The sequence below is a fragment of the Hylobates moloch genome, unplaced genomic scaffold (genome assembly GCF_009828535.3).
Source record: "Hylobates moloch isolate HMO894 unplaced genomic scaffold, HMol_V3 SCAFFOLD_11, whole genome shotgun sequence".
Lineage (NCBI taxonomy): Eukaryota > Metazoa > Chordata > Mammalia > Primates > Hylobatidae > Hylobates > Hylobates moloch.
In genome coordinates, this window is record NW_026652286.1 from 40,227,374 (window position 1) to 40,245,780 (window position 18,407).

The 18,407-nt window shown below is 45.1% G+C and overlaps 1 protein-coding gene across 5 annotated transcripts in view; it reads right to left on the reverse strand.

Annotated features, from left to right (window-relative positions):
* The window catches only part of PPFIBP2 (PPFIA binding protein 2), a 143,246-nt gene that overhangs the window by 63,982 nt on the left and 60,857 nt on the right, over positions 1-18,407 (reverse strand). For 2 of the 5 annotated variants that reach the window (XM_058446409.1, XM_032166696.2), the window contains exon 1: positions 15,372-15,964. The exons of 2 other annotated variants lie outside the window; for them this stretch is intronic. In XM_058446409.1, coding sequence (XP_058302392.1) covers positions 15,372-15,419 — 48 coding nt within the window. In that variant the 5' untranslated portion in view covers positions 15,420-15,964. Of the gene's footprint in view, positions 1-14,038; positions 15,120-15,371; positions 15,965-18,407 lie in introns of those variants that run through there. One more of the 5 variants, XM_032166697.1, reaches the window with a different exon arrangement.

Below are 18,407 nucleotides of genomic sequence, written 5' to 3' on the forward strand. Positions count from 1 at the left end.
TCTCATGCCAGGGTCCCCTGAAGCCAAGGCACACCTTGCTGCATGGAGACCCATCCTGAACATCACAGTGAGCATGAAGGATGGAGGATGTCAACTACAAGGCCCTTCACTCACACGTCCCTTCCCACCCCAATCCCACCCTCCAATAAGAGCTTTGGTAGCCAGGCTGGCAGATCACATTTCCTCAGTGCTAGAGCTGAGAGAAGCAAGCTAAGACAAAACATCTTGAGAAGAACTTAAATAATAGCCAGAGGGATCCCAGAGCAAAAGCTAAGGAAATGACAGGTAGCCAGAAACTACAGAAAAGAGAGGAAAGGGAGAGGATGTGAAATGTCAGAGGAGAGGCAGAATCCTACAAATGCCCCGAGCAGACAAAGGAGGTGTCACTTTCTTGGGTGTGTCTGACCTGTTGTGGGCAGGCAGAAGAGAAGAAGCTAATGTCACCAAGCTGGCCCCAACACCTCCTTCCTCCATGCAAATGGAAGATTGAAACCAGACTGGTCTGCAACAGGCCACCCAGAGGCTTGGCAGTTTGAAAAAGTAGATCTGATTGCTAAATGTGGAACTGAGTATCATATAATCTGAGCTGGTCCAGTGAAATCAGCGCTTCAATATTCACGAGGGAGGTGTCTACCACCCTAAAGGAAAGTCTTAATTGTGCAAAGAGGCAGATGTGAGAGACCCAGAGTTGGGCCACCTTGTCCTAGGCCATTTCCCCACATTTCAACTTTTAGCATGGGCTCTCCCACCACCCTCCATGAGAAAAGGCACCTCCTTCCTCCCCTCATCCCACCCCTTCCCAATGCACTGCATAGGTGAGGGAGGCAACAGAGCCATGCCCAGTCCTAGAACAGAAATGTGGACTAAGCATACCGCATTCAAACCCTGGAGTCTCACTAGTGAAAGATTCATTGATTGTTTGTTGAAGGTGCAGCCAGAGGACAGGCCCAGGGGCCACTCCCCAGGCCAGCTGTGCCAGGCAGCACTTGCTGCCACACCACTGTCTTCTGCTCCAGCCCCTCTGGAGCCTATGTCTTGTTCATTGTTATGGAAGCTCTTTCATGCCACAGACAAAGAACCTTAACAATCACAAATGACTTCTTTGTTAATGGCAGTTTATTGTTGTTAAATTAATATTCCAATTCTCACATGATCAAATTCTCTGAATAGAATCCAAGAATATATTATAATCTATATTTTCTCAGAATCAGAGAAGAAAAGATAGGAGAATAATTCTTAATAGCAGGTCAACTTCCTCTCTGTCAAAGAACTCATATGATGGTGATTTCCAGTGGACAGAGAATTAAAAAGGACCCAGGTGTCCAAGTGAAGCTCTGCAGGTAGACCCCCAGTGCCAAAGTCCACATGGACACGGAGCCACCTAGCACTGGCAGCTGCCCATTCTCTGGCAGGAAATGAAGGAGAGAAGACCAAAGGGAAGACTCCTTCCACAGACTCCAGCAAGCCACTGTACTGACTATGCCTTATTCAAATGGTGTGCAGTATATTCTTCATTATAATAAAAGGTCTACCCATACAATCACCCAGAGAGGTAACTATTTTTACTAGTTGACAAAAAAAGAGTAAGAAAGTTGAAATCATAAATTCAGTTAATAAAATGTATGACCCAGATTCTGTAACACATGCTAGAAGGGGGATCAAAAATCTAGATCCACGCTAGCAGCCATAAAAAAAGAGAAGCACAATCAGTTAACAGATGCGCAGATCAGTAGGTAAAATCAAATTAATTGCCTAGGAGAAGCATAATTATTCCAGAGCAAGGGAGAAACTTCACATTTTCATAGAGAGATTTTGTGTGATGCGATCAGCAATATCCATGATGACACCCTTATAGTAAACAGAGCCCAGTAGAACTCATTGCTTTTGCGTGATGTTCTTAGAATAGTTCAGAGGCTAGTGGACAATATGGGCCAAAGGTGAAAGCAATTCTATGGAGACTAATATAATACAGTCCAGGCACAGTGCTGTAAATACACAGCAAGCACCTTGTGCTCAACATGTGCCAGGCACTGTTCAGAGCACTTTGACATAATGTTTGAGTTTCCTACAAAATGTTTCTATTGAGTAATTAAAATATATTTGAAAATCTAGAAGCACTGTTAGAGGACCTAGAACAGTGGTTCCTCATATTTGTCCCTCCTAAAACAGATTCGAGGAGCCAGCTCCTTTCCTAGCAGGCATACTGGTCCATACAGCAGTGGTGTGCATGGCAGACAGGTCCCTCCCCCACCCCAATCACTGTTCTAGAGGAACAGTGCATCTTCCTCTTCTACAGGTCCTTCAAAATCACCATTCTCCAGCAAGCTTTGTAAAGGTATTAAACAGCAGTGAAAGATAATGCTCCAAATAGAAACCCACAGTATCACTATCCTTTGCTTTTGATGAAGTCAGGGCCATGTGTTTTCATGATCTATACAGGACTGGGATGTTAACAAAAAACTGCGTTCTTCAGAAGGGCATAGGCCAGGATCAAATGCCACCTCCGCCTGGAGAAAAACTTGGAAAGCATCTGAGAACAGGGCCAAGAAGAGGATTGTCTTGCTGAATGCTAATACTCATCAGCCTAAGGTAAGGATTTGCCTTTGGGTGAATCTGTATATTCTGTATTCTTATAACCTGGCAACAGGTTCAATCACGTTCTGGTATCATTCTTGCATTATAAAATGACTACATCATCAGGGCATAACAAGCTTTGTGGTTATCAAAATGTGATTCCAATTTATTGAGAAATATATTTTAAAAGACTGAGTTAGGACACACCTCTGTTTTGCTCTACTTTAAAGAGAGCTTGCTTGGTCAACAAGTATACCTGCTTCTTTAATAGTGGAATTGCAAATAGAAGGCTTGGAAGGATAGTGGGTCCCTGCATGATTCCAGGTTTGAGGTGCCTCTGAAAAATCTTGTCCATGTTCCTGATTAGGTAAATCAGTGATAGAGCAGTTGCCCAGCTCTCCATGCATGAAGTCAGGTTGCAAGAACCATGCCCACATTTCACAGAGAAGAAAGTCTAATCAAATTCTGAAGGATGCTACATGCTAATTTTCTGGGGCTTTTTTTTTCTTTTTTTGGTTGTTCTTTTTGAGATGGAGTCTTGTTCTGTCACCAGGCTGGAGTGCAATGGCACGATCTAGGCTCACTGCAACCTCTGCCTCCTGGGTTCAAGCGATCCTCCTGCCTCAGCCTCTTGAGTAGCTGGGTCTACAGGCGTGCACCACCACACCCAGTTAACTTTTTGTATTCTTGGTAGAGATGGGGTTTCACCATGTTGGCCAGGATGGTCTCCATCTCTTGACCTCGTGATCTGCCCACCTCGGCCTCCCAAAGTGCTGGGATTACAGGCATGAGCCACCGTGCCTGGCCTACATGCTAATTTTCGATTGTTCCCCACTGTGGGATGGCAAGTGACTATAAAGGAGAGTATCATCCACTCCCGTTATACTTGTTAAGGATGCTCAACCCACAGATGAATATAAGAAGGAGCTAATTTTTACTCAACCAATGACATTAGCCACTAGGCTAGACCTGCCAACGGTAAGCTGTGTTACATATATTTGATCAAACTTCCTCCCCTTCTGTTTTGATGATTATTGCTACAAATGTGACAGGGAAAAGTCAATCTTCTCATTCAAATTTTCCATGGTCAGAGCTGTTTCTGATACTGTAATTCAGGTTAGTTACCTAAAAATATAGTGAGAACCATGTGATCTGTGTGCCCTATGGAGAATTGTTAACTACAGACAGTTCCATATCCTCTTTAATTTTGACTAAAGAATGCCACAGTGAAACATACTACCTCTCCTATATCATGGAACTGAATCAAGACAAGGGCTTCTTGAATGGATAGTGTTAAGAACTCAGCACCTTTAGTCAAGATTATTGAAGCCAAACCACCTTTGTGTCTATCAAGTGTTGCTCTCAAGAGGCTGAAAAAAGTCTTGGACACAAGGAATTCATCCTCTAAAACTCAGATCTAATGGAGGCAAATATAAAACACAGCACAGAGTTGTCATATCAAGGTCTTCCCTAGGCCTCGAGAGTAATATTCCAGAGTGTCTTCAGAAACAGTGACAACACACCTCCTTGATTCTTAAGGTTATCCTAGGGTCTGTTTCTGTAAGACACAAACTGCTACCACTGCTGTGGCTGGGCAAGCCTAATGTGCAGCTTGAGCAATTAACAGCCTAAGATGTGGGTATTTTCTAAGCCATCCCTAACTGAGAGGGGCCTCAGGAAGATGTATCAGCTGTGCAGGGTATTCTACGGTTGGGATCCTGGAGTTGATCATGATAGTCAATCAGCCTCAGCGGGGAGAGGACAGAAAGAGAACTGTGAGTACCCAGGAGGGAGAGGACTGGCTGACCAGCAAGATTCCAGCAGGGATAGTCCCCACATAAGGGGCAGTTTGGGCCATACAATGACACTAGCCTAACCTAAACCAGGTCCTGTCCCTACCTCTCCCATCCCTCCCCTTGGTCACTGAGTAAGAAATTTACTCTTGATAAGTTCCTCATGCACAGAGAGCTGGTTGCTGGCATACTCAAAGAAATCAAGATTTCTGTACCTTGGAGAACATTGCATTTTAGGGATGAGATTTTTCAGGGGATATATAAGGTCCAAAAAAGAAAGTTCATTATGAATTGTGGCGAACCCTAGATCAGCCAATTTTTCCCCTTGTTTTCTTGCTAAGGAAAAGGAACAGAGAAGACTTGTATCAGTCTTGGCAGAGAATTCTTCAGCACCCTGCTTTAATGGAATCTATTGTTTGTGTAGACTAGGCTGAGATCATCGCCTTTATTGTAATTATGTGGCATATATGAGGGCTGCCATCTTCTTAGAAAGATCCTCATCTCCCTGCCACTTGATCCAGGCTTGACTTGTTGAAATCCTTCCTCTGAATTTTTAAACTTGGGAACAGAGCATGGTAGTGGTGGTGCCATAGTTCTGAGGTTGTCCGTGGCCACGTCCTGCTCCATGTGGAAAAAGCTGGTTTGCAGCAAGAGACAGCTATGAACCCAATGTGCACAGAAAAGCAAACAAAAGCCAAGAAAAAGACTGGAGGCATTCTCATCCCTGCTGCATGCTGTCTAAAGGCAGAGATATATTCCAGCCCTTCCCGTTGGTTCCCTCTTGGCCTAATTCAAACTGAGTTTCTGTTATTTGCAACCAAAAGTTCTGGTTAATACATTTGTCTCAAAAGGTGATCAACTGACTAAAATTTACTCCTTTGGAAACAGACTTGTAGGAAAGAATTCCTGCTATTTGGATATAGTTCTGAATTGCAAAGGAATTCTGCCACTATGCTTGATTTGCTTAAACTGGCAATTTTTAAGACAGGGCTGTCAGTCCTAAGCCAACTATAGTTCAAACCAGGATTATCATCAGGGGCTAATTGAGATCTACTTTGTGGCACAGGGAGTGTCTGTGTGGGATGTACTAGGATAAAAAGGGCACTCAGTCTCCTTTGTGTGTGGAATAGATGGCTTTCTATCCACCACCTGTTTGCTTCCATTCTTATTTCCCATGTAGAGCAAAAAGGTTAAGACAGCGAATGAATACAAGATGCAACAGGCCCATGGACATCAACATCAACCGGGGTTGGTGGAGGTGGGGAGCAGGATGTGGGATATGAAAAAATTTAAGTTCAAACAAAACAAGAAATAAACAGGAGCTAAAGTCTAAAAGATATAATCAGAAAATGAACCAGAAAATGAATAAATAAGGGTAAATAACAGAAATATATCTAACAACTGTTTTAAGAAGTTATGTCGAAAGAATTACATGTCAGGCACAGCTGTACAAATGCCAGGTCTGGGTGCTGGGAGGCTGAGAGCTCTGGGTTCCCTCTTCCCCTCATTTGGCCCAGCTGAACTTCAAGTCAGGGGGTCCCTGGGGACTTTCTTGTGGTGCTTCCATATTCATTTACAGAATTCCTATTGCATCCTCCTCCCCAAGGGACCACCTTCTCTGCAGAAAGAGGACAAACCAAGAATAATTAGGAGGCTGGGGCTGCACCTAACCATGTGTAATCTCAAGTAGGTCACCTCATCTCAACCCCGGTTGATGCCCATGGGCCTGTTGCATCTTGTATTCATTCCCTGTCTTAACCTTTTTGCTCTACATGGGAAATAAGAATGGAAGCAAACAGGTGGTGGATAGAAAGCCATCTATTCCACACACAAAGGAGACTGAGTGCCCTTTTTATCCTAGTACATCCCACACAGACACTCCCTGTGCCACAAAGTAGATCTCAATTAGCCCCTGATGATAACCCTGGTTTGAACTATAGTTGGCTTAGGACTGACAGCCCTGTCTTAAAAATTGCCAGTTTAAGCAATGGTCTCCCATCCTTTCAATAGAAAAAATCATGCTTCATGGAGCAACAGAAAGGGTCAAGTTAGGTCAGTATACCTGAAAACATGTGGCACTAAAACTACAGAGTGCTCTTTATAGTAGGGTGCTCTGAAAATTTGTGTGTGATATAAACAGTTTTTGAATAATCATAGGAATATGGAAATGATTTTTAAATTATAATTTAACAAATGAATTTAGCTAACTTATAAATGAATTTAGCTTTGTTTAATCTAAAAGACCAACGTTCAGTTAGAAGCATCAGTTAGAAGGCATCATTTAATGCCTTCTACAAAAAGTTTTAATTAATTCACTCTTTTTGTGTAAGAGAACAACAGGGGCAATATTTCTGATCAGGATGCCTAAGAAATATCTATAAAGATCTGTACAAACAACCCAAGGGAACAATAACCAAAATACTTTCAGGCTTAAAATGAAAAAACAAAACAAAAAGAAAGCCTCTGTGACAGTGACAACGCACAACCCACCATTAGCTAATAGCCCTGGGATCATGTCTTTGGGCCACATTGCCAAAGATGAGTTCACTTCTCCACTATCCCTGGACAAGTGCTCACATTTTTGAGTCATATATTCATGGCTACATTTTTTTCTTTCATACAAGTGTTTTATTGTGTACTCTAAGTATTATGTGCTACATACATGTTTATAATGAGTACACTGGGAATTTTTATAGCTAGTAATAACCAATCATAAACACTTGGGTTTTTATTTCTGTTCCAATCTAGAGGTTAGTTCAAATTTAGGTTAAACATGAACTTTTCCGCCAAGTTAACCCCCAGCAGCCTCCTCAAAGACATCACCCTCTGACTGCAGTGGCTGTTCAGATCCATGACAATGCTCTCTCCTGGCCTAGCCCTTCCACTGTAGCTTGGCCAAGGGATAGCCACGTTAGTCTCTCCTTGGAGCTCTAGAGAGGGTGAGTGCTTGATGCCATGGCTGGGGTCCTGCAGATTTGTGGGCAGCATGACTGCTTTATGGCCTGGCTGGCATTTGCAAGGAGAACACACCCTTCACATGTGCTCTGGTACACCTCAGGGATGCTGGGTGAGGGCAGTTCTGTAGCACTCCCCAACTGGCATGACCCAGGAGACTTCCTGCTGGCACTGTACTTCACTGAACTAAGGGAGGGAGTTGGTTCCAAAGTAGTCAAATGGGGCAAGGGCAAGATCACAACAGGGGTGTCATTGGTATACAAGTAAGGAGTGTGGGAAAACCTAAGACAGTCAGCTCCCCAGTGTGACAGCTCTAGCCATCATGTTGGTTTTTGAAGCCAACAGTTGCTTCCCAAGAGCTCTTGCCTTGGGATCCTCAAAATGCATCTGCCTTCCTTTTTTTGATATCAATAGTTGTCATCTTGGCCAGGTAAAGAGTTACATTTCCTTCAGTGCTTCTAATAAGCTATAAATTCCAGTGCCTTCAGGATCTTGGCCACAGTACATACACTGTCCCAACTGGTCAGAGCATGTTAAATTATATGATGGCTCTTTGCCTGTAAATATGCTGAGATTTTGAACACAGCACGTTGGGTAAGCCTTGTCCTGGATAAGCCTTAAAATGGTTCTTGGATAAGCCTTAAAATGGTTCTTCTTTATTTAGCCATTTAGATGACATGTATTTTTAGCTGAATAAGAAAACAAAAGAAAATGTATAGTGTTTCCAGGCTGCCTAGTCAAGAGGATCTTATCAAAATCCAGAAAACTAGTTACAAGTGAACCATAGCTGCCAGGCACAGGGCATCAGGGGAGATATCAAAGTTACTAAGGCTGTATCTTAAGCTCAGAAGTACCACTCACATGTAACCCCTTTTAGAAACTTAGAAGACATAAACCTTAAAAGTAAGGGGACCAAAATAAATAAATAAACAAAAATGATTGGATCACAAAAGCTACAGTCAATTCTTGTTACAGGACTCTGGTTACCCAACACCAAGGGAACCCAGTAGTATGAGTGTAGGCAGATGCTTATAAAAAAGAACTTCCCCTAGATTTTTTTATTAAGGAGTTTCAGGGCTTTCTGGCACTTATTATAAACCTGACTATTCCCAAGACCAGTTCTGCTTTTTCTAGGTGAAGAATGCTCAAGCCAATCTACCATCTTTGTCACAAGCCAACCTACCATCTTTGTCACAGTGTTAAAGAAATTTCTTCCAAATGCAATGTGAATAGAGTGCAATCAGATCCTCGGCTACCAGGAGTCCAACAAGAGAAAGCCTATCCTGACCTTGACCCTTATTCCCTCCTCCCCTCAATTATATATAAGGGGAGGTTAAGTATTGCTGATGGGGCTATCATCCAATGATCTAAATGTCCTCTTTTAAAGAAGAACAAAGCAGAATTCATAAACAGCAAATAAATAGCTTCTTGGTTGACCAATGTTCACGTCATCACATGCCATGCATGTATTTATTAAATGACTTGAATAATCCTGAGCACCCACTAGGTGCCACTTTCTGTGCTAAACAATGATTTAGTCCCTGCCCTTAAAAAGCTCTGTAGTATTACAGGGAATAAGGACCGAAGGAAGAAAGAAATCACCCTTTGCAGCAGGATGTAATAAGTACTATCATAAAGAGTTGTATGCACATGAATGGCAGGGGCATAGAGGAGAGACAAAAATGTTTCACCCTCAAAAGTGAGAAGAGGCTTTACAGTGGAGGCACCATTTGAATAACTGAGTCTGAAGGCTATAAAGGAATACCCCTAGGAGAATGTGAGAACAGCAGCTTTGGAAGTAGCCTTCCCAATACAGACATGCTACCCATGAAGCTATGATAATCACTACCCTTCAGACATTCTGGTCTTCTGGATCTAACACAGCAAACATAGGATACCTTGAAGATGAACTGGCCATCAGCTCTCCAACCAAGGGGCTGGCACGAAGCTCCTAACTGATCTTCCTGGGGAGCTAGATTTGTAGAGAAACACATTTGATTTACCAAGATTTTTTTTTCCCCAAAATTTTAACCTTGGCTGAGCTTGGTCACTGCTAAATTCTCTTTTTCTGGTAGCTGGACACATAAAAAGCTTATAGCACTGGGCTGCAGAAATAGCATTTGTATGTGTGCTGGTATCCTGTAATGAGAGGATGTGAAAGCCAGGAGGAGAGTAAAAAGAGAAGACTCTGAAGACTGTCCTCACCTTGCCAACTCCAATAGACGCACTGAGTCGTCATTATTGAAAACACCTTCAGAGACAGTGCAGCAGGACTGGGTGCTAGAGTTAGGGTGGAGTGGGCGCTGTGACTGTCTTAGCTCCCCTGAAGTCTTTAGAGCCTGGTGTCTCTTCAGCATGAAAGATCCAAAGTTTGAGAACACAGAATTAGGCAAGGGCCAAAGTAAGGAGCTGCTCCTTGGGTCACAAGAATGCCATTAATCCTACAAGATTTCCAAATGGAAATGAATACAAAGGAAAACGTATGGGGAAGATTCCTTGGGAACTAGAGGCAGCAAGAATAACATTACAGAAGGAATTTAAAAGATGATTATAGGAACAAAGCTAGTGCTCACTGGCTTCAGGAGTGACCAGGAGGGAGTAGAGATGAACAAGCAACTCACCAAGAATCTTAATAGTGAAAGGAAGGTAAGTTACAAGGCAGCATGAAGAGACAAGCACAGGGTCAAAGATAGTTTTGATTTGTTTTTTCCCTGAGAATTGAGAAGCATTTTCCACCAAGGGCAAGGGGCAGATAGGCAGGGAGGAGCTGAGAGAAGAAACAATCAGAGCAACAAGAGGAGCTGGAACAGGATTGGGTCAAGGATAGGATACCGGGATAGCCTTGGCTGAGAGAAGGGACTCCTGGCCCATGAAACAGGATGCTGAAACACAGTTACATTTTGCGGTGAAAGGGAGGGAGGATGAAGAGACTCCTCTCAGTTTGGCTGTTGTTTTCTTTTCTTCTAGGACATTGGTAGTGACATCAGTTGAAAGGGGAGTATAAGGTTGGAGACTAATGGAAAAGTGTGAAAGAGCTGCTATGGAGGATGGGACAGAGAAAAGCAGGGATGAGTCAAAGGATCCCTAAGTGCTGCTGGCAGCCCACGAAACCAACAAGGGCTGCTCTGCAGTGCCCACAAGTTGTTCAGCAAATGACCCTGGTGTGATGCCACTTTGTTAAATCCCACTGGGTAAAAGAGGCCTCTCTTCAAGGAGCTGGCAGGAGTTATAGGTGCTGGATGTCAGAGATGGCAGAATTCAAGCTTCTAAATTATACCAGGAAACATAATGTACAGGCATCTTGGGTGTGTTTACTAGAAACAGGAGGTATAGGAAACTAAGGAAGCCAGTGCCCTTGGGTAACCATATCCACTGTTGCCTTTCCCATAGAATTGAAAAACCTCTCTTTTCAGAATCAAGGTTGGGTACATGGCTCCCGAGTAACCAGAGGTTGTCAGTTCTGATCGATGTCATCCTCCCCGTAACTCTAACACTTATAAAGTGCTTCCTAGGCACTTAACATATATAGAATTGGCTGGGCATGGTGGCTCACGCCTGTAATCCCAGCACTTTGGGAGGCCGAGGCGGGCGCATCATCTGAGATCAGGAATTTGAGACCAGCCTGGCCAACATGGCAAAACCCCATCTCTACTAAAAATACAAAAATTAGCTGGGTGTGGTGGTGTATGCCTGTAATCCCAGCTACTCGGGAAGCTGAGGCAGGAGAATCGCTTGAACCTAGGAGAAGGAGGTTGCAGTGAGCCAAGATTCTGCCACTGCACTCCAGCCTGGGTGAGAGAACTAGACTCTGTCTCAAAAAAAAAAAAAAAAAAATATATATAGATAGATAGATAGATAGATAGATAGATAGATATAGAATTGTTTATCCATATATTATAGTCAAGGAAATTGAATTCTAGGAAGGTTAAATAAATTGCCCAAGTCTACACAGAGGTGAGATATGAGCCCAAGGAATCTAGATCCAGAATCCATGCTCTTAACTAGTAGGAACAGCCTTCACAGAAGCTGCTGCCTATTTCTGTAACTTTCACTGCAGCCCAACATGAATGCAAGGCAAGTCAGTGTCTGGAGAGAGGAGGCCTACGTGTCTGCCTTTGCAGCTCTTCTGGCCCAAGTGGCCAGGCTACTAGATCAACAATTTGAGCACCAGATGACACAGAATAAAGTCTCACATTAACAGCCTGAGTTCATTCCACTTTCTACTGCAGAACCTGAGCCAACTGCAAGGGGGACCTGTAGTGATTCCATTTTCTTTGTGACCTTGAGTTGGAATTTGCTTAAGCACTGAGAGTGCTGGAAGCTAGGAAGCAGTGTGAAGATGCTGACAGTCTGGGATTTCTGTTCCTGGGAAAATGAACTCTTGCTGAAAGAGCAGTGGGTGGGTCCCACAGACCCTGCTCAGAGCTATTTTTAGAGGCGTGTTCATGGTTGTATGTGTTGAATCCACTGGCCTCAATGTAGGACAGGTGTGAGCTGCTTGTGACTGAGTCCCTCTGGATACTTGTGGCAAGAGACTACCTTATCCCTAGGCTTTGTCTGTTAGGAGAATGAACTAGAGCATCAGTCCTGATCAGCCTTCACTCAGTAACCACAGCCAAGCTGGCCAGATCCAGCAGCAAATGAGGCCTCTGGTCACCTATGGTGGCCCAGGTTGCAGCTGCCTCTTCTAGGTCTTCAATATGCTTGGTTTGAGACCTTGATCTGGAGTGTGGGAAGGGGCATAGAGCTGAAGCACTGAATGGCCTGAGAGGCACTTCTAGGAGAGAACCTGGTTCCATCTGTTCCTCTTTCAACTTCTCCCTTCCTGATAATCACCAATAGCAGTTAATAGCAAACATGTTATTGAGTATTTCCTATATGTATTATACTGCACTAATTGTACTATCTTACTGAGTCCTCATAAAGCCTGTATGTGGTAGATACTATTATCTCCCTTATTTTATAGTTGAAGAAATCCAGACTTTTGAGATAATTTACCTTGGATCACACAGCTGGTAAATGTGACAATGCCAGGATTCTAATTCAGGCCTCACTCCACGTTCTTAACTATAATATTAATAGTATATACTATCCCATTCCACAAAGGCCCTGGAGCAAGGTTTCTTTTCTGAGCAAGTATTTCCCCTCCAGCTCCATGCCTCTCTGAACATAGGTATCTCCCCTTTGCCCTGAGACACTACCACCTTGGACTGCTCAAAGGGCAAGGGCTCCTGCTCTGTGCACCAGGAACCTCTTCTTCCAGAATCTATGCCCTCTGTAAAGGAGAATGAAGATGACAGTGTTTCTACCTTCAAAAACATGAGTTCAGAGAAACCAGCTCTCCACACCACCTCAGCTGAAGCACAGGAGAAAGGGTGCGTGAGCCATGCAGATGGGAAGTGCTGCAGACCCGGGCTACAGGAGGTGGGGAGGGAGGGCCAGCAAAGGTTTCCTGGGAAAAGACAGCCTGGATGGAGCCAGATGAAGTGGATGAGAGTTAGAGGGGAGGTGGTCATCTGTGGTAAAAGCTCAGAAAAGGGAAGAAATACACTTGGGAGCTCATCGGGGTAGATGTAAAAGATAAAACTAAAAAAGGTAAGTTGAGGTTGGGCTGCTAATGGTCTCAAAGGCCAAGCAAGCTGAAGGGCCTGATTTTTCTTCCAGATTAAGGGTGAGTCCAGGGGGGCTCATCATCGGGGTCATAGGATGAAAGGGAATGTTTTTGTTTTTGTTTTTTTTAAGAAGATTTAAAAAATCTGGCATAGTGTTTAGGGTAGAGAATAGGGAAAATATTCTTATCACACTGCCTATGACATGTCTACACTTTGAGTTTTGCTTTTGTAAAATGCTCTTTAAAATTCTAAAAGTAGAAGAAAAATATCTGTTTTGCTATGAGTCATCCTGGGGGGTTCTAAAGTCTCCTTGCTTAAAGTTTCCCTAAGCAAACTTCCAACTGTCCACAGAAGCCAGAATACCCTGGGTCTTGGGACAAGAAGGGCCTTCTTACATTGCATCACATGCAAAATTAGTTCCTCCACACACATAACTTCTCCTGCAGTAGGCAGAGTTACAGTATCTGCCCCAGGGGCTGGAACAAGGCTCTGACAATCCTAGGCACATGTTGGCTGAAAGGATTTCTTGATTAAAAGCTTCATTTGGGATACAGGGAAAGAAGGACCAAGTGATGGACAGTGCATTTCTTACATATTTCCTTCCAGTATCTCCCCAGTGGGGCTTTAAAAAAAACTTAACATGATGCAAACCTTTGCCAAAACGTCTGGTTATCTCATAATGCTCTCTGGTGACTGTGATGCCTTAGGGGCTGGACACAGACAGGATTTCTGCTGGGTTCTAAAGCAATAATTTTATACATATTTGGCAGAGAAAATGAATAGAGAGAACTAGACTGGGAGATAGAGAACAGGGTTCAAGACCAGGCTGCACCACTAATAGCTATGACACTAACACCATGAGGTTCTTAGACCCTCTTGGGCTTTGTTAAATGAGGGGTTTGTACTATCCCATCCCTCCAAGCCCTCCAGCCCTATAATTGTGTTCAGTTGCCTCACTTTTCCCAATATAGCTTACCATATACCACATCACAGCTAGAGTAATTTTCATAAAATACAAATTGGACCCCCCCAATGTATCCCATGTCACTTCCCTGCTACAAGTCCCCCAGAATACATACAAACCATGTTGCCCAAAAGCCTTACTGTGGCCTTCACTGTCCTGCGTGATCCCAGTCTCTGCCTGCCTCTGCCTGCCATCACTGTGCTCAGCCACATGGGCTCTCTCTCAATCTGGACAATTGGCAGACTCCATCTTGCTTTAGAACCTTTGTATACATCATCCCCTTTGCCCCCTTTGCCTGGAATGTTCTTCACCCCATTCTTCACCTGACTCATTCTTACTGCTCTTTCAGTTTTCAGCGAAGTATAATTTCCTCAAACTCCCTGACCGCCCCACCCCCTTCTCCATCAAAACAGCAGTCCCGTGTCTTCTGTTCTTCCTCCAGGCACACTTATTGTTTGTAATCTGAGGTTTATTTCCTGGGACTGTTTCACCTACATCTCCAGTATTAGGTAAAAGATCCACAACAGACTGGTTCTGTTTTGTTCACTACCATACACCCAGTACCCAAAGTCAGTACAGATTTGCTGAATGAATGCTGCTGCACTCACACAGAAGCCAGCCAGCTCAGTGTCCGGGAGTCGGGGTCCGGGCATCTGTATGCCCCTTCCGAGCTGGACACTTCCTGGCTTTTCTGTCCTTCTGCAGTTACAATGTCAAATCTCTAACCTGTCAGTTGCTTTTGCCCTTCCTGCCTCTGAAAAACATTCAGCCTAAAATCCCTTCCTGTGAAAATAAATTCATACCTATCTTAGCCAATTTAAAGGCAGCCACAAAAGAGGAAACAGCCTGAATTCTAGGAGTATGATGCTACTCCAGCCCCCAATGTCCATTCATTCCTTGCTCATACCACACACTCAGGTTTATCCTCTAAAGAAACGGCATGAACAACTTGCAACATAAACCCTCAGCTTCAGAGCATTCAAAGAGAACTCCCTGAAAGCTTTCCTCCGGAAATGCAGAAGCTCATTCTGCTGACAGCAGATGTGTGCTCCACCGGATAACATCAGAGTGAGAACGAGTTAAACAACTTCCGAATCCAATGCATTTAAAAAGGCAGCAGCTTCCTCCCCGTGTCCTCAAACTGAAAAGCGGTGGGCACATTTTTCTGGTCACGGTGTTTGGAGCCTCTGATTGTTTAGGTGCCAAAGTTAAAATAACCAACTTTCCTCACTCCATTCTTGCCTTTCTGTACAGAGGCTCATTCACTAGAATGTCAGTGGAGAAACAAAGACAGCTGACTGTTTTCTCCCTGGCGTCTATAATTAGATTCTCATGAAGAACTTGGCCACAGCAGGGCTTTGCTGGACAATACCTCCCGCTACCACACACACGCACACACCCCCCAAAACACCCTAAAGCGTCTCTCCCTCACTTATCTCCACGGAGACCTAGACAAAGCAGCCAGTCACTTACCCTCTTCAGCCACGAGAAATGCTTGTAAACATCAATGTCCCCATCCATGCTGGGCACCCATGTCAGCAGTTAGATGCCTTGGTGGAAAAAGCCCTCTTCCTGGCTGGAGACCAGTTCTCTCCTCTTCCTTGCCTTTGCCCCCTCCCCCCTCAAGAACTCCAAGCTGTGTTCAAATTTCCCCACTTCCCTGGCCTGTGTCCTTCAGCCTCTCCCTAGACAGTTTCAGATACACAGCGACTCAGAGCAGACCCTGCTGCTTCAGTGTCCTCCCCGACCGCCCCAACAGACACACATACACACACACACACGCACGCACATACACGCACACACGCGCACCAGGACTGGGATTCAGAGCCCTGCGGAGAAATCAAACATCACACAAAGGTAGAAGAAAAAGAAAGAAAACTTGGACAGAAGTTGTAAACACAACACACACGCACACACACACAGGACCATTCTCAGTGATAATACCGGAGCCTGCCAGAGGGAAACAGTCCTGAAGAAAATTCCTTGTCTGGTTTCCCCCTTCTGGAGTGGCTGGAACTCATTACTGAGAGCCCCGATTTCCTGTCTCTGCTTCACTCTGCATTTACCCAGGGCTCCCAGCTGCTCTCAGTTTATTTGGGACTGGGGAGAAGACTAAAAATAAGTGCTGCTCTTGGAGGAGCTCACTGGTTCCCACACACAGCCTGACCCCCGCCCTGAAGCCCACGCCCACCCGTTTTCCAGGCGAGTGACGGGCTGTGCCCCAAGGAAAGCCTGTTGTTTCCAAAAAAGAACAGATTCAGAAGCAGCTCCAGTCTGGGTTCTTGGTCCTGCTGTGCGACGGGCCCAGCACAGAGCATTTGCTGTCCTTGGCACTGGTGGTACCATCCATTAGAGACCAACTGCCGCAAACTCAGGGAAGTTGACAGGGGCCAGGGCTGGAGGGTCCTGCCTCTCTGGCTGTCCCCCACTCTGGGCTGCCTGCTTTACAAACCAAGGAGGTGGAAAGGTTGAGGCTGCTTCATGTGCATTTCCATGAGACTCAGGGAGCAGTGCTGGGTAGACAGGGGCCTTGGAAAGGCTGGCTGAGACCTGGAGCTGCAGCTGTTTTCCTCCTGTCAGGGCAGGTCACATGCGGGCTCTCCAGGTGGCCCCTCCAGCACTCCCTAGATGCCACCCCCCACCTCCTCCTATTCCCATCTACTTTGAGAGCTCCCCACTAAAAACAGCTTTTCTCCCTTGCCCAGCCCTTAGTGTGTGGCCTTTGGCTATGACTGATTATCAAAGTGACCTTTGATGTGGGTACGGTGGGAACTGTGGTTACATGCAAGGCCCTGAGCTCTGCTGTGGCAAAGGACTTGCAGATGCACATCTTGTGACTGCCTGGGCCTTCCCATTTCCCTTGGGGGTCACCTCCGGGGTTTCCTGGAACTCCCAGTCTGAAGAGCAGTCCCTCATGCCCCTCAGCATGGCTTCAATGTCCACCAGGGCCAGAAGCAGGGCCCAAAAGGGCAGAAACAATGCCTGGCAGCACAGTCCCTGGCAGGCTGGGCCAGCCCACAGAGATCACAGAGGCGGCAAGGAGGAGAGCTCTAGCCAGCAGCTGGCATAAGGGGAGGAGTAAATTCCTGGAGACACACCCAGACAGAGGCCAGAAAGGAAAAGCAGGCTTTGCTGCCCATGCGCTGAGCTCTAGCCCCTTGCTCCTCACCTCTGGCCCAGCTCCACAGCACAGTGTGACCCACCCAGCCCAGGTTCCCTGCCCACGCTATGGCAGGATGTTGCCAAGGAAGAACATCTCTAAAGGTACAGGGCTCAGTAGGTTGGTTTTTCTCTGTCTAAAAGCCTGAACAAGTCAAATGAAGAAATTCATCCAGTCAATACACATTTTTCCCGCATCCAAGGCAAACGAAAAACTTCATGCCCTGGGTTAAGAATTACCACATGGTATGCAATAAAGGTATATCTAGGACTCCAAGGAAGAGGAGGTAGACAAGCTGATTTGGGAGCTGGACAGGGAGAGGTGGTGCAGAGTTCCAGCCTCTACAGGATGATAGAAAATCCTCCCCTCTCCTGGGAGGAGCGCAGTGCTCTTCCTCAGGTTCTGGTACAAGAGAGGATGAAAGAGAAAGGTGGCCAATGTGGCTGCTCTCATCAGCCTTGCTCACTCCCAGCTTACATAGAGCTGTGGCTCAGGTGTCCCTCTTCTGTCCCTTCCTGAGCATCTGCATTCCCCTCTCTACTTCATCACTGACCTTGTCACACTGGACCACTCTATTGCACCAGACTGTCAGAAGTGTATCTGATTTCCAACTCACTTCTCCTACTTCCATGCCTACAATTCTTAGCACACAGTACCAATTTAAACATTTTTTGGATGAAAGAAGAAGGCTCAAATGATAAGACTGGTAAAGTAAGACTAAAATTCTATTTGAAGGAAAGAGACTTGAAGGTCCGTTTCTCCAGGATAAAGATGTTCGACACAAAGAGGAAAAGACGGGGCCCATTTCCTCTGTTAGCTCAACTCAATGTGTGATGAACAAAGGTGGGGGGTGCAGGGTGGGGGAGAGAAAGGGACAGAAAAGGGAGGAAGGGAGGGAAGAATCCAGATAAACTGCAGCTAAATTCTTGACATTTTTATGGCATTCTCAAGTAGCAAGTCTTATCTCAGCCTTGTTTTTCCTTAAACACCAAGTACATTTTACTTATATTGTAATTCAACTCAAAAATAACAAATTAACACCCCAAAAGACCTAGGAGCAGGTTGGCAGGAGGGAAAGGGGAGGGGCTGAGTGAAATGGGATGGATTCAGAAGCTAAGGCACCTCCTCGCTCACTCACCTCACCCCCAGGGGCAGCTTGGTCCCTGTCGTGGCTCCCTCATCACACTGGCCTGGCAAGGCAAACCCATGGCTACACCACTGCTCTAGAAGTCCATCCTGTCCAGGGCACCTCACTTGATTTACAGATGGGATTCCAGGGATCAGATAAGCCCCTAAATATGTTCATCAAATATATACAAAGTACTACTATTTGTATTCATAAATCTTTC